Source organism: Brachionichthys hirsutus, chromosome 15 (genome assembly GCF_040956055.1).
Source record: "Brachionichthys hirsutus isolate HB-005 chromosome 15, CSIRO-AGI_Bhir_v1, whole genome shotgun sequence".
NCBI lineage: Eukaryota > Metazoa > Chordata > Actinopteri > Lophiiformes > Brachionichthyidae > Brachionichthys > Brachionichthys hirsutus.
In genome coordinates, this window is record NC_090911.1 from 2,036,970 (window position 1) to 2,051,809 (window position 14,840).

Consider the following 14,840-nt stretch of genomic DNA (forward strand, 5'->3'; position numbering starts at 1 on the left):
TTCTTTGTTCGAGATTTCACCAACATTCGTTACAAATGAACCAGGGTTGGATTATGCAATCAAATACCTAGTTTTATAGCAGTTTTTCTGACTGATGGTGACATCATCACCACACACACACACACACACGCACCACTTAACATTTTTACAGAAACACACTGCATGAGTCACAGTGCACTGTTTATAGCTTTCAGAAATGGGGCAAACACTGTCAGCTATGTGCATCTTTGGAGGTTAGCGCTCAGTATTATTAATACATTCACACATATTTCTTTTTAGTTATGTGGGTTAAACGCTGGACGTTTACAAAGAGACACTTCTTGAGCTTCAAACTGAATGCGTGTCTCAACGTCTTGTGTTTCCAATCAAATGGAATCTGCCCTTTTTTTCTAGAGGAGTTTGGAAGGCAGGCATGTGGGCGGGATCAGCAGGCAGAGGGAGGCGGGACCCTGACCAGTACCCCAGTGTTCCCTCCACAGCTCCCACTCGCTCTGTCCCATCGACGAGCAGCAAAGTTCACAGAGTGTTCTCAGGATTTAGGCAGAAAGGAATTTGGGTTGTGCCAACATGCTGGTGTTTGGGAAAACGCCGCTCTATCTTGGAATCTGTCTGTCTGCTTGGATTACCGCTACTGCTGGTAAGGCCATGAGATAGATAGATAGATAGATAGATAGATAGATAGATAGATAGATAGATAGATAGATAGATAGATAGATAGATAGATAGATAGATAGACAGATAGATAGATAGATAGATAGATAGATAGATGGATAGATAGATAGATAGACAGATAGATAGATAGATAGACAGATAGATAGATAGATAGATAGATAGATAGATGGATAGATAGATAGATAGATAGATAGACAGATAGATAGATAGAGAGAGGCTCAAGCTGCATCTTTCTTTAAAGTCGGCTCATGTTCAATTTTGCTCATTTACAAAGCCTGTCATTGATTACGGGGTGGGTGGGGGGGGGGGGGGGGGTTGGTTGAGTAGAGTAGACGATGAGTAGATGAGTAGAACGTGACGTCGCATTTTATTTGCAGAAAATAACATTGAGCCAAAAGCAGACAACGTACGCTGGGTGTCTCTCGACTTTAAAACCATCCTCACCTGGACCATCGAAGCTTCTGCCCACACATACACTGTCCTGCATTCTGAGTGAGTTAACACACACACACAGACACACACGTACACACACACACACACACACACAGTTGGTACATTATGATATCAATCATTTTACAATTGAAGTACATATTTATCCACACATAATATGACTTAACAAACTGGTGGAAACTGCTGCAATAAAACTATCGAACTTGATTTGACCTAAACGCTGGACTATGTGTCGTTTGCATCTCACCTTTTATTGTTGTTTACAGCGATTGATGGTTCCAAAGAAATAATGGTGGTGAGACAAATGGCCTGAAGATCATTGTGTGTAGCTTGTAATTGTTTGTTTGCTGTATTTCATTAATTAAACCAATCGAGGTCAGTTATGATGGTATTACTACCCCGTGCTGTGTGTGCTTGTAATTGGACGATCAGGGATGATAGAGACTGGGAGGAGAATCCTGACTGCATCCGACTCAGAGAGCCGGAATGTGATCTGACCAACTACCTTGAACCCTTGGACAGGTATAAGCAAGTACTTTATCGTTCAAAGGGCTGATATCAAATCAGCCGTTTTGAAAGAGTTTGCCAATTCTTTTGTTTTTCCTTGATCCGTTTAATATTTGCCACGAGTTGTGCTGAGTATTAAAATCCCCGGGTCACACCAGCACAGACACAAGAGGACAAAAGTTCTAATGTAAAATGGAACAAGAATAAAGTAGCTCAAAACACAGAAGAACTCCTGAAACTATTAGAGAGAAACTCTAAATTGTGAACCACTGCGCCTTTGGCTGATCAATTCTAAATCAGAAGCTGTGAATGAACATTAAAGCCAGATTCGTGCATTCCTGTCTGGCAGGACCTACGCTGCTGACGTCAGAACAGAACCTGCTACCGTGGACTATGACGACATCCTGGAAGAACTTCCTCACACTTATTCTCCCCCTTTCAACCCCTACAGAGAGAGTAGGTATTGCTCATGCATGGCCTACAGTAGTATTTATAAAGTGATCAGTATATGCATTATACACAGTATGCATTTAAATAGTGAGTACGTGGTATGTATTATTATTACAGTATACTCCAAGGTATTGTAATAATGCATTTATCATCAGCAGTTTATGAATTTTCAGGAAACACACATTTTTCCATGATGGTAGATTTTTCTTACAGATACATGAAATCTGTAAGAATGACTGCGTGATCGCAGCCACGTATTAGGGAGTCTAACTGTGGGTTTTTGTACTGTGACTCAATAAACATTGTCCTTCCAAATATGACATATATTTCAAATGTCCAGATCTGGGTTTTGAGGCGTATTGTCCAGATTGGCGTCAAAATGGGACAGAATCTTTCTTAGCCTCGGCACAAAATTCAAACAAAACCCACTTGCCAGTTTTGAAGATATCTAAAAAATAAAATGAAAAAAGTAATCAGAATCTTATTCTTTTTGTGCTGCATTTTCTTCTAAATAATAATAATAATAAAAATTATAAATGTTTGTGAACATACAAATTAGATATAAAATAAAAGGTTATATCAGTGTAATTATGCATCACATTATAATTGCTCTAAAACGCAAGGCGCCACATTCACACGACCATTCACATGCCACGGTTAATGGTGACTTGGAGTACATTGGTACGTCGACTGCATCAAACCAGCCTTCTGATAAGCAGCTGGTGACTTTAACACCTTTGAGCTGCCTCAAAGGCCCATTTTCCTTCTTCCTGCAGGTAACATCAGCGCAGTGGAATTCACTGTGGCGTTTGCAGATGAAAGCAGAGTAATCATCAACATCACAGAACCTCTGACTGGACTCCATCGGCAGGGAAAGCAGCTCAGCATCAGAGACGTCCTCAAAAAGGACCTCAAGTATAAGATTAGCTATTACAAGTCTGGAAGTTCAGGCAAGGTGAGTATTCAGCTGTGATGAAAGCAGAAACCAGATACGTGTTTAATATATTAGACTTTTATAAATAATTCATCAGTTATTTTTATTTCAATTTAAAGGAATGGATTAAAATAATACTGGAATACTGCGTAATGCAGTTTTCAAGGATGCAGGGATTCTTCAGTTAATTTACATTAAGATTATGAACCAGTGTCCTTTTTAGATGAATTTTTCTTTTTCTTTTATTTTAATCTTTAATTGCAGAAAGAGAGTTCTTTAAAATATTTAGAGAGGTCAGTTTCTCATACATTTGCTTTACAGCTGCCATCCTATCATCTTCTTTTAAATTACTATTATTATTTAACAGTAATGGTTTTAAATGAGTCTCAAAATCAAGGATATTTTCTAATTGAGAGCGAAAACTTCTCAAAGATTGTTCAATGAATTTTCTTATTATTTCTTCGTAGCGAGACGTCATATCTGACTCCAGTCTGGCAGAGGTATCTAACCTGGAAGCCGGAGAGGGTTACTGCTTCATGGTGGCAGCGTTCATTCCCTCCAGGCCCAGAAACACACAACATGGAGCCTGGAGCGCACAGCTGTGTGCAAGCAGAGGCAGCAACGTCCTGCGAGGTGCTCACAGCCACAGTAAACACACAATGATGCACAACAGCAGCACGACAGGGTCACACACACAAACACACACACACAGTAAACACACAATGATGCACAACAGCAGCACGACAGGGTCACGCACACACACACACAGTAAACACACAATGATGCACAACAGTAGCACGACAGGGTCACGCACACACACACACAGTAAACACACAATGATGCACAACAGTAGCACGACAGGGTCACACACACACACACACAGTAAACACACAATGATGCACAACAGCAGCACGACAGGGTCACACACACAAACACACACAGTAAACACACAATGATGCACAACAGCAGCACGACAGGGTCACGCACACACACACACAGTAAACACACAAGGATGCACAACAGCAGCACGACAGGGTCACACACACACACACACACAGACAGTAAACACACCATGATGCACAACAGCAGCACTACAGGGTCACACACACACACAGACAGTAAACACACAATGATGCACAACAGCAGCACGACAGGGTCACACACACACACACACACACACACACAGTAAACACACAATGATGCACAACAGCAGCACGACAGGGTCACACACACACACACACACACACACACACAGTAAACACACAATGATGCACAACAGCAGCACGACAGGGTCACACACACACACACACACACACACAGTAAACACACAATGATGCACAACAGCAGCACGACAGGGTCACACACACACACACAGTAAACACACAATGATGCACAACAGCAGCACAACAGGGTCACACACACACACACACAGTAAACACACAATGATGCACAACAGCAGCACGACAGGGTCACACACACACACACAGTAAACAAATGATGCACAACAGCAGCACTACAGGGTCACACACACAGTAAACACACAATGATGCACAATGATGCACAACAGCAGCACATTTATTTCTGTATCTCCAAAGACACATTTCTGAGGCGTGCTTGGGATACACAGGATACACAAGAAATAATATCAACAATAATTATGTAATATAATATAATGTAATACATTTAAGTGTTTGTAGACAGAATAAGGAATTAAATAAATGAGTACAAAAAATACACAAAAGTAACAAAATTAAGAATAACATTGAATATACGTAAAATCAATACAGCATTCTGTGTGGTGGAGCTGACGGCCGAGGAGGACGGCCATGAAATCAACATTGTGTGTCTCAGGAAGCTCATGGAGATAGCTCGGACTGGACTCAGGGCTCTGTTCGAATTCAAATAGATGGACGTTGTTTCTGTTTGACATTCATCACCTTTTATAGTGTAGAAGGGAGTGTGAAGGTCAAAGTAAGAAAGACGCTGACTGGTTCATTTGGTGACGTGCTCACAGAAGTGGGAAATGGAATGAATCTCGAATGAGAGTCACGCGATTGGTTTTCTGAGACTTCGACTTGACATGAGCAGAGAATGAGAAATAAACGAAGCTGCTCGACTTGGAGGCCCGTATGTAGGCTCTAAAGCCTGATAAGGCCAGAATGCAAGAGGGAGGGATTACACCTGGACGATACATTCCTCTATGCCGACTACCTGCTCTGATTGGGTCAGGGATACAGGGGCCCCCTCTTTGCAGGGCTTGAAAACGGGAAAGCCACTCCCTTTTTGGCATCTTTCCCTCTTCTCTTTTCCCCCGAGCAGACAACTGGACTCTGTTTCTTGTCTTTCTGCCTTCCTGAAGAACACCAGCTGCAACTCCATCACGTGACCAAGGAGCGCTTCGCTATAGCACGAATAGAAACTGTCCTGCCGGACCTTCCTGCTCCTCTTAACTCACGGGAGGCCAGCCGCTTTCAGGGAAGAGGGCGCCACACAGAACCAGCCAAAAGAAAGAGGAGCGCCTTTTCTTTCATTCGGGAACAAAGTTGGTTTCTACCTTTTGCCATTCTTCATTTATGGGCAGTAGAACATAAGCGAGTTTCACCAAAAGCACGAGTTGGAGCAGAGCTCAGTTACACTTCAATCATCTTGACCGAGGTCTTCTTCAAACAACAACAACATAAACAACACTGAGAAATAACAACGTATGCACAGATATCAAACTGTGTCCGGCCTCCACAAACACATCAGACTTCTTTTTGACTCTGGCGAGCTCTACTGCTCCAGGGGTTGCATTGATGGAGATGTGATTCGAACCTCCATCCGTTCATCCTCTTCAACCTCTTCATCCTCTTCATCCTCTTCATCCTCTTCATCCTCTCTGTTATCTTTTCTCATGATCACAACCCCCTGTCTGCCCAAACTACCACGACACATTTGTGTGTGTCTCTCATCTCCTGCGTGTAATATATGCTGAGACAAGCAGCACTGCTGCCCCCTACAGGGATCAGTCCATCACTGCACTAGTGTAGAAGCACGATATTGATCGATTACATTCTTTTAAATTCCCGATTACTTTTTTGACTTCTTGGATTTTGACTTGTGCCCGTTTCCTGATTTTGCTTCAGTCTTGCGTTCTGTACCTCTTCCTGAAATCTTATTATTGGATAGTTGAATTCTGGAAGGTGATTATGCATGTAGGGTATTCTGGTCTTGCATGACAGAAACGTTTGAATCAAACTTTAAGGCGAGGAGAGACGGGGACTATATCGGTAGAAGGATGCTGAGGATGGCGCTGCCAGGGAACAGGGCTAGAGGACGACCCAGGAGAAGATACATGGACGTAGTGAGGGAGGACATGAGAGTGTCTGGTGTTGGGGAGGACGATGCAAAGGACAGGGTGAAGTGGAGACGGTTGGTTTGCAGGACAATATGAAAGTAGAAGAAGAAGGTCTCCACAATCAAACTCTAATGTGTTCTACTGTGACTCTCACTGTCCCTGCAGAGCTGAGTCTCGGAGCGTGGGTCGGCGTTGTCTTCACCTTGATCATGGTCCTGGTCACCACGGTTACTGTGATGGTCCTTTGCTGCAGATGCTACCAACAGAGACACAGCGTTCACACAACTCAATCATCAGTACCTATTTAGTGTGTGTGTGTGTGTGTGTGTGTGTGTGTGTGTGCGTGTGTGTGTGTGAGAGTGGTCATTATTTTGTACTCTGTCCTTGAGCTCACGCTCTCTGTATTCAGGCACGGTCTGTGCATTTCTGACGTTGTTCTCATGTGTTTGAATGAATAATGTGGCGACGTTAGAGCAACAACAATCATGTAACGCGATATTTAAGAAAATAATATGCTGACAAAGCTGCAGTTCCAACTGGAAGAGTTGTAAAAGCTACTCATCGGTTCAATGCATATACAACATGAGGGACTTGAACGACCAAGGAAAAGGTTTTATTGGTTCCATCGACAATGGAACAACCGGCCTGTCGAGTGGTAAAAAACAAAATGCTCAAAGCACTGGACAGTCAAACAGAACATGAAAATGTAGCAGCATGAACAGGATACATGTTTGAACTGAAATTGCTGGACGTGTGTCGATGAGGATTTGGGCTGTGTATGTGGGCGTGGCCAGTCACCCATTGGCTATTGGAACTGTGACATCGACCTGTCCCGGGACTACAGGTGGAATAATGAGCATCTTTGGCACAGCCTGGCACAATCGTTCTACATCGTTCCTAAATTGTATGCTGTCCCTGTATGAATAAATAGAAACCCTAAACCATGCGTCCCGTCCTTATTCTTCGGTACCGCGGTGACTCTTCACAAAGTATAACTGGTGGCCTGAAAAAAAATACTGAAATGATGCATCACTCGTATCACTTGTGCTGGATCAGCATTTGGGAGGAGACAGCGGACGAGGGTGAAACTATGGAAATGGGGGGGGGGTGGACATGAAACAATAGAGAACGTGCTGTTGGACTCTCCCACCTGTCCTTGTCCCTGTCTCTCCCTCTCTGTCCTTGACTCTCTGTCTCTCTCCCTCTGTCTCTCTTTTGTTCTCAACCCAACTGGTCAACACAGATCATCGCCCACTGAGGTTCTGTCCAAGGTTTCTGCCTGTTAAGTTGTTCCTTGCCGCCGTCATCAAAGCGCTTGCTCTTGTGGGTCACGTTGGGTTCTGTCTTTCCCTGCTACGCCCGTAAAGTGCCTTGAGATGACTTTCTGTTATTATATGGTGTTCTAGAAATTAAAATGATTTCTTAGATTAGTGGAACCTCGGTTCTCGAACAGAATTTGTTCCATAATATTGTTTGAAAACGAAACTATATTTCTCATAATAAATACTGTAATCTAGATTAATCTGTTCCTTCACACCAGATAAATGTTCCTTTACACGCCTACAGTTACGTATATTAATATTTAACTACGTGTATCTAAACAACAGATACACATAGAAGTGTAAATAGTATGAAAAACAAAAGCATAATAAAAGTGCATTTAACACAATTCTTTCTCCTACGGCAGGTTGACTCAATCTGAACCTACTCGGGTCGACTCCGCCTCCGTTCGCGTGTCTTCGGTTCGACTTCGGAGGCATTTTAAACTCCATTTCTTTGTTCGAGAACCGAGTCGATCGAGAACCGAGTTTCCACTGTATTTATAACAGCCATTTCTATACTGCAAGTTCTACCACGATCTGTCCTCCCACATTACTTGATGCCATTTCATTCCATTACGTCCTCCTCTCTGTTCCTTTCATCAACACCCACTGACGTTCTCTCTGATCAGCGTTCATGCTTGAGAACAGTTTCAACAGTTTCTATCACTTCTCCTGCATCAGATCATCCCGTCCTTCATCCCGTCCCAAAATCCTCTTGATGCTTTCCTGTTTCAGAATGATTCTAACTTTTCTGCAAACAACAACACCAAAATGTGTTTTGTTTTTTTCTTTCAAGACATGATTGTTGCACATCATCATCATCATCATCATCATCATCATCATCACCGGACCACATGGTGTCTCACAGAAAACTTTATTTCTATCATTTTTGAATGCAGAACTTCACATTTAGACAGAAACACATACAACATCGAACACAAATATATTTTCGTCACAACAAACTAAAAGCACAGTGGTTGTTTCCAATATATTTTGACTATATTTTAACACACACACACACACACACACACACCTACCAGGTAAACGGCAGGAATTGGTCAGTTATTTTTTAGTGAATTCAAAGAGAGTCACATTTTTCTGTCTCAAAGTTTGAGAGGGGGCTGCAAAATAACACAACTTTTTTTTTCCTGATATATTTGCTGAATAAATATCACCTGTACAAATACTCATTGCTATTAAGCTGGTCAGCATTATTATCTAGATAGGCACCATTTTATTTTGTATAAACTCCATGCAGTATATATGATGTTCATGTCATGATAAACTCCAAGGTACAAATAATACAGAAATTACAGGATCTGCCAGGAAGAAAACTAAATGGGCTTTCAATTGAACCCCCCCCCCCCCCCCTCATATGCAAAGTATCATGACAATCGTTTCTGTAGTTTTTATGTGTGTCATGAACGCTGAATGGGATGGTGGATTCAAAATGCAGAGGCACAGACTGACGGTAGAGCAAGAGAAGGGTTTAATCACAGAACACAGTCCACACTGGCCAAGGTCTCCAGATCGTTAGGCAAAAGGCAAGGTCAGAAATCAGGCAACGGTTCAGGAACAAGACTACGGCGTGAAAAAAAAGGCTGGAACGAGACTTTGAGGTTCAACGAACTGCCCGAGGACTGACGACACATGGAGGGAGAAGAAGGAAGGGGGACGAAGGGAATGAGGAGCAGGTGTGACAACGAGAGGGAAAGATCTCAGACACAGAACACAGGAAAAAATGCAACACATAAAGGCATAAAATAACAGAAAAAACAGCAACAGGGCAATGCAATTATGAACGCATACAAAAATGTAATGGACCCAAACTCTCTTGACCCAAGGCGCCGGTCCAGTTTGATATTTTATTGAATCCCGGACCTGCTTTCTTTGAACGGGAAGGGGAGGAAACCCAGGGATCTAACACTGGGCTCAAATTCACAAGGATCACAGCATGAGAATATTTACTACAACTTGTTCACAGTGTTGTCATGCAATCTGAGCCACGTGGAAATGAGGTAGGCCTGAATTGAAACTTGACATTATCTTATCCTTCAGTTCCAGTGCGAAAGCTGACCGCAATATATTCGTGTCACGTACATCAGGCACACTGATATTCTTATGTAGATTCACATTCTTAAATAAATAAAGGATAATTCTATAAACATATGTATAAATGTACAATGTGTGCATAAATGTATACCTTTTGAATGGTATGCTACACTTTGTGTGCACAATTCATGCAGATTATTTGCAATGGAATTGCATATATTGATTAAATGATGAAGCTCATACACGTGGGAACATGAAATTGAAAGCATTTTTTAAATGTATTTTATTATGAACTATATGAAATGTGAGTCGGAAGAAATTCATTTTGAATCTCTTCAAATTCGAAAAATGACTTCAACACATTTAGCATTTAAACTTTAAAGTAGTGTAATCTGTAAGTGCGCCTATTTCGGAACTTGTTATTGCAGGATAAGACGTGATGGAAAATGCGGCAACAATGTCACTCATCATTCAACCGGCATAACTCTGAAAACTGTTTCCATGTGAGGTAATCAAGTTCCCATCTTCTGAGAACAGCTGTTATGGCGTTCTCTGAAATTACAAAGTTGCACCAACAGACATATTAGATGACACAGTCTCTGTTTCCCGTCTGAACCATCATATCCACTCAGAATCTAAAATAAGTCTTATCCCCCAACATTTAGATATTGTTTCAACTTAGCAACGCCTGTAAATCTTGTTCATATTTCTCGCCTTGTGGGACTGGTGGGAATCTGATCTTCAGAATGTTGTGACAGTGGCGTTTTCGCACCGTTACAGGTGCAACGAAGCTTTAAGGCGGAGGGGACACAGGCTTTAAACTCGAAATCAGCCTGAAAAATACTGATGACTTAAAACAGTCGGCGCCGGTAAGCACTCAGAGTCCAAACCAACCCAATTTGATCCTCAGCGTTCATTTCGTCAGACCAATAACTTTGAATTTACTGGTCACAGAAAACCACAAAATCAAGGATGTTCATTGTGTCCATTTAACATTGGCCACTTACATGTGTTCTCTTTCTACAAACCTCTTGAAATTGACTGAAGCTCAGAGGGAAACACGGTTTCAGAGCGACGGCGTTCTCCTCACTTCTTCTTCCTTTGTGTCCATTGTCTCGTTTTCATTGGCCGTCCTCTTACGTCTCATTCTGTAGATTGCTTGAGTTGATGATGTGGTGGAAACTTTGCTGACATGGTTAACGCCTCACAACTGTTGACTGATCACTTGAGGTCAATGCCCTGATTCTTCGACTTTGCCTTGTCCTTGACCTAAAACAAAAGTACAGCATTATGTTAATATGATTAAATTGCTTTTGTTATTCAACACATAAAATCATTAGGGGTTAATAATATTTATAACAATAAACATTTACAATTACTTTTTTTATCATTACTGTCATTGTTACTAATATTACTGTCATTGTTTATATTATTCATTTATATTTTTATGGAAAATGTGCACATTTCTTGTATGAGAAAACGTTTTTACTGAACATTTCCATAGCATGGTCATCACTGGAAATAGGCAGACGGTAGATTATTCGGTGCGTCTCCGAGATGGCGCCTCCTCCGGTCGCCCTGCTGCTGTTGTGCGCTCTGTTTTGTTTCTGTTTTTTTTTTTACGTTCATTGTGCATCCGCGTGCTCTTACACCCTTGATGAGCTATATTAAACTTCAGGACAGATCCCGGACAGAGCGCTACACCTGGAGGGGTTCCAGCTCCTCCGCGGGGGTTGTGACTCAGAACTCTCTGGCGGTGGAGCGTTTCTAGTTGTCTAGTGCAACACTGTTCTCCTACTGTGGAACATCTCTTCATAAACTGTAAGTCATTTGACTGTCATTTGACTGGCACGTATGTTACGTGTGGAGCGGCCCTTCCCTGGCTCTCTTGTTATTGTGCTTGGTGACTTTAACAAGGGAATGGGGAGTATGGAGAGGCAACTACAAGCCCAAAGCCCCTTGAGCTTTGAATGACCTGCTGCTTGTTCAGGGTTTGAATATGCATCACTGCCACGTCGATCGCCCAGCCCTCAACACCTCTCTGGACTCTCCAGTCACCCCCTCCTCCCCTCACAACATGGAGGCCAGGTCATCTTCACAGACATTCTTAACACCTCCCTGGAGTCCTGTCATGTGCCAGCCTTCTTCAAATCCTCCACCATTGTTCCTGTCCCCAAGAAGACAAGGATCACAGGACTTAATGACTACAGAGCGGTGGCGCTGACGTCTGTAGACAACGTAGTCAATCTGCATCTGGACTCCCCAGGAACCTACGCCAGGATCCTGTTTGTGGACTTCAGCTCTGCTATCAACATTACCCTCCCTGGACTGCTCCAGAGACAAGTTGTTCAAGCTCAACGTGTACTGGGGAGACTGAGAAGTGTGAACCCTCTAAAGTTGGAACACAGCCCTTCCTGAAAAGAGGAACCGCCGTCCCAGCTTGACAGGATTCTTGAGTTCATGTGGCTCTTTTCACTGTGCTTGTACGTTAATATTTGTCATTGAAAATTAGAAAGGATCCTAAAGAAGAAGTTAATTAATTATAATTATAATTAAATATAATAATGTATTGTATCATGTTATATTATGAAATTACATTTTAGTCACGTCATAAAAGATTCAGTTTGAAAAACATCCCAACATTGTCAGATCTTAAATGTCTTAAATGTTCACTCTATCATACCACATTGGTCTGACTGAGTCGATTAAAAAGTACGCCTTTGATTATCCTGTCTGTGGGCTCCAACTTACCCTGAGTGAAGGCCGGGGAGGCCGAATTGGTCTGACTGGTTGTACTGGCTCTGCTATCGGGTACGCCTGCATTCTGTCCAGAGTCTCCAGGTCATCAGCAACATCTGGACAGCTGATATATCCTCCAGCTCCAAACACTGAAGCCAGGTCGCTTTCAAATAACTGGTGACTGCCAGGAGAATTAGATGCACGGAAGTCCTGGCTGACATGGGAGTTGGGCGTGTCAGCAGTATCTGTGTGTGTTTCGTGGTTTGTGCGGGTACTGGTGCGGCAGAGTTCAAGTCCGGTCAGTTCATCTGATGCTTCATCAGTGTCTGAACTGTTATTGGTTGGATTGTCATTTAACTCGAGTTCTACGATGCGTTGATTGTTGTTCGATTCGGGGAATACCTCCTCACTCAAAATGTGGAGCACCTCCTGGTTGTCATGGTTGCCTAGATCAAACAATTCCTGATCTTCTTTGCTAAAGTTATCCGGCTGTTCCTGGTTGACGTGCATTCCTGAAACAAGCCCATCCTGACTTTCATTTCTCATTAAATGTGAACGTTCTTTGTCGCTATGGTTATCTAATTCAATCACTTCCTGGTTGTCAGGCCAGGGGAAATCCAGCAGTTCCCTACGGCTACAAGGTTCCAGTACTTCTTGGTTGTCATAGTTACAAGGTTCGAGTAGGTCCTCAGTGGTGTTATTGCCGCAGGGTTTCACAACCTCCTGGTTTTCATGACTAGAGGGATGCAGGACTTCCTGGTTTTGACATTTAAGTAATTCCATCTGGTCAGCGTTAGACAGTTCCAGCAGTTCATCCTTATTGTTACCACAAAGATCAAACATTTCTTGATTTTCAGAGGTATGGGTTTCCAGTACTTCCTGGTTGCCATAATTTGAGTGTCTTTCTTGCTCACTGATGTCACTGGTGTAAAGGGCTCTTGCATCTGGATTCTCATTGCCATCGTGGTCCAGTATCTCCTGGTTCTCTGCTTCAGGGCTGAGCTTAAAGCCATAAGGATCAAAGTCCCGTGTCATATGTGAGGATTCAACATCAAAATTGTCGGGGTCAATGTACAGTTGGTCTGGTTCAGAAGGGGAAGGCTCATTGTCAAAGTCCAGATTGTCTTCAGCGACCTCCACAATCAGTTCAGGTTCATCTGGGCCTAAGAGGGCGTCGCTAGAATGCTCTGGACTGAGTTTAAAGCCGTATGGGTCAAAAGAAGACTGACTGACGTAGCTCAATTCAAAGTTAAGTTCTTCGTTCTGATCAGAGTCTGACTCGATAAAGACATTTTGGCAATCCAGCATGGTTTGAGCAGCATCAGCATTTGTGGGTTCCTCTTCGAAGTCGCGAACCCATTCTGGCCCACGATTAGCGGCAACATTACAGGTCAGAGTTCGCACCGCGTCGTCTCTCCAACCTGGTTTCAACATTTGTTCTTTGAGAAGAGGAACATTCTGAGCTGAACCATAATTTACACCTAGGAGAAGAACACAGTAAGGGGCAAATGCAGAACGCATGTTAGTGGGGGATCTAAAATAAAATAAAACTTGTTTCAGCAAATACACTTTTTTATGTGCTGCAAATGTGTAAATGTGTAAGATGATGTTGAAATGAAAGCTGTTGAATGCTAACAGACAAAAGACAATTCAGATGGTACGCATGAAACGATCATCATCATCATCATCATCATCGACATGACTGAAATAATTGGACTTATTCAAAACTCTACATAAACCTTGTTTCTCACATAGCAGTCTGGTTATTTTTGCATTTCTATGATCATTAATCACACATATTGGGTTTGGTTTATTTTGATCATTTCTACATTCTGGTATTTCTTCTCTATTTTTCTTCTCCTTCTGTCCTCTCCCTCTCGGCAGTGGGCATGGCGGAGGGCAGATTGGCTGAGCGGAGCAGACACATTTGCGATCCAGCTTCCCATCAGTGATTGCTTTAAAACTGTTGCTCACCTGATAACATTCACCGGGTTACTGCTTTGTCTCTTGTGCCTTCCCAGCGCCACTCCCATAGTGTTTTGCTCCGTGACGCCAGTCTGCCCAACGGTGATTTGGGGGTTTTGGCTGATCATAATTCTGACGGTGATTTTGGGTTTTTGGTTTTGTACTTCTCAGTTGGATTTTTTGTTGGCTGTGATTTTTTTGTTATATTTTTGGATGGATTATGTTCTGTTATTATTCTATAATGGCCACACTAAATAAAACAACTTTAATTTTACCTTAGTTTGTCTGTTTTTTCCTTCATCAATTTTTTCCTCCTTTATCGTTTTTATTTACACATTAGATTCTTCTTTTTCTTTCCTTTTTCTTTTTTTTGGACAAAATGCGGTACCAGTCGACGCACTGACAATGAGAT

General features: G+C 42.4%; 1 protein-coding gene across 1 annotated transcript; it reads left to right on the top strand.

The window, feature by feature from the left end:
* The first annotated feature begins 556 nt into the window (after positions 1-556).
* Positions 557-7,281, top strand: LOC137904975 (tissue factor-like). The gene is made up of 7 exons (XM_068749201.1): positions 557-637; positions 1,050-1,164; positions 1,555-1,644; positions 1,979-2,085; positions 2,856-3,034; positions 3,481-3,646; positions 6,516-7,281. Exons 1-7 carry the CDS (start codon positions 568-570, stop codon positions 6,656-6,658), a joined length of 870 nt encoding a protein of 289 aa, XP_068605302.1. The 5' UTR covers positions 557-567; the 3' UTR covers positions 6,659-7,281.
* Positions 7,282-14,840: the final 7,559 nt, after the last annotated feature.

Coding starts and splice junctions, on each gene's coding strand:
- LOC137904975 (XM_068749201.1), top strand. CDS start 568: ATGCTGGTGTTTGGGAAAACGCCGCTCTATCTTGGAATCTGTCTGTCT. Junction 638..1,049: donor TTGGATTACCGCTACTGCTG/GTAAGGCCATGA, acceptor TTTTATTTGCAG/AAAATAACATTGAGCCAAAA. Junction 2,086..2,855: donor TTTCAACCCCTACAGAGAGA/GTAGGTATTGCT, acceptor TTCTTCCTGCAG/GTAACATCAGCGCAGTGGAA.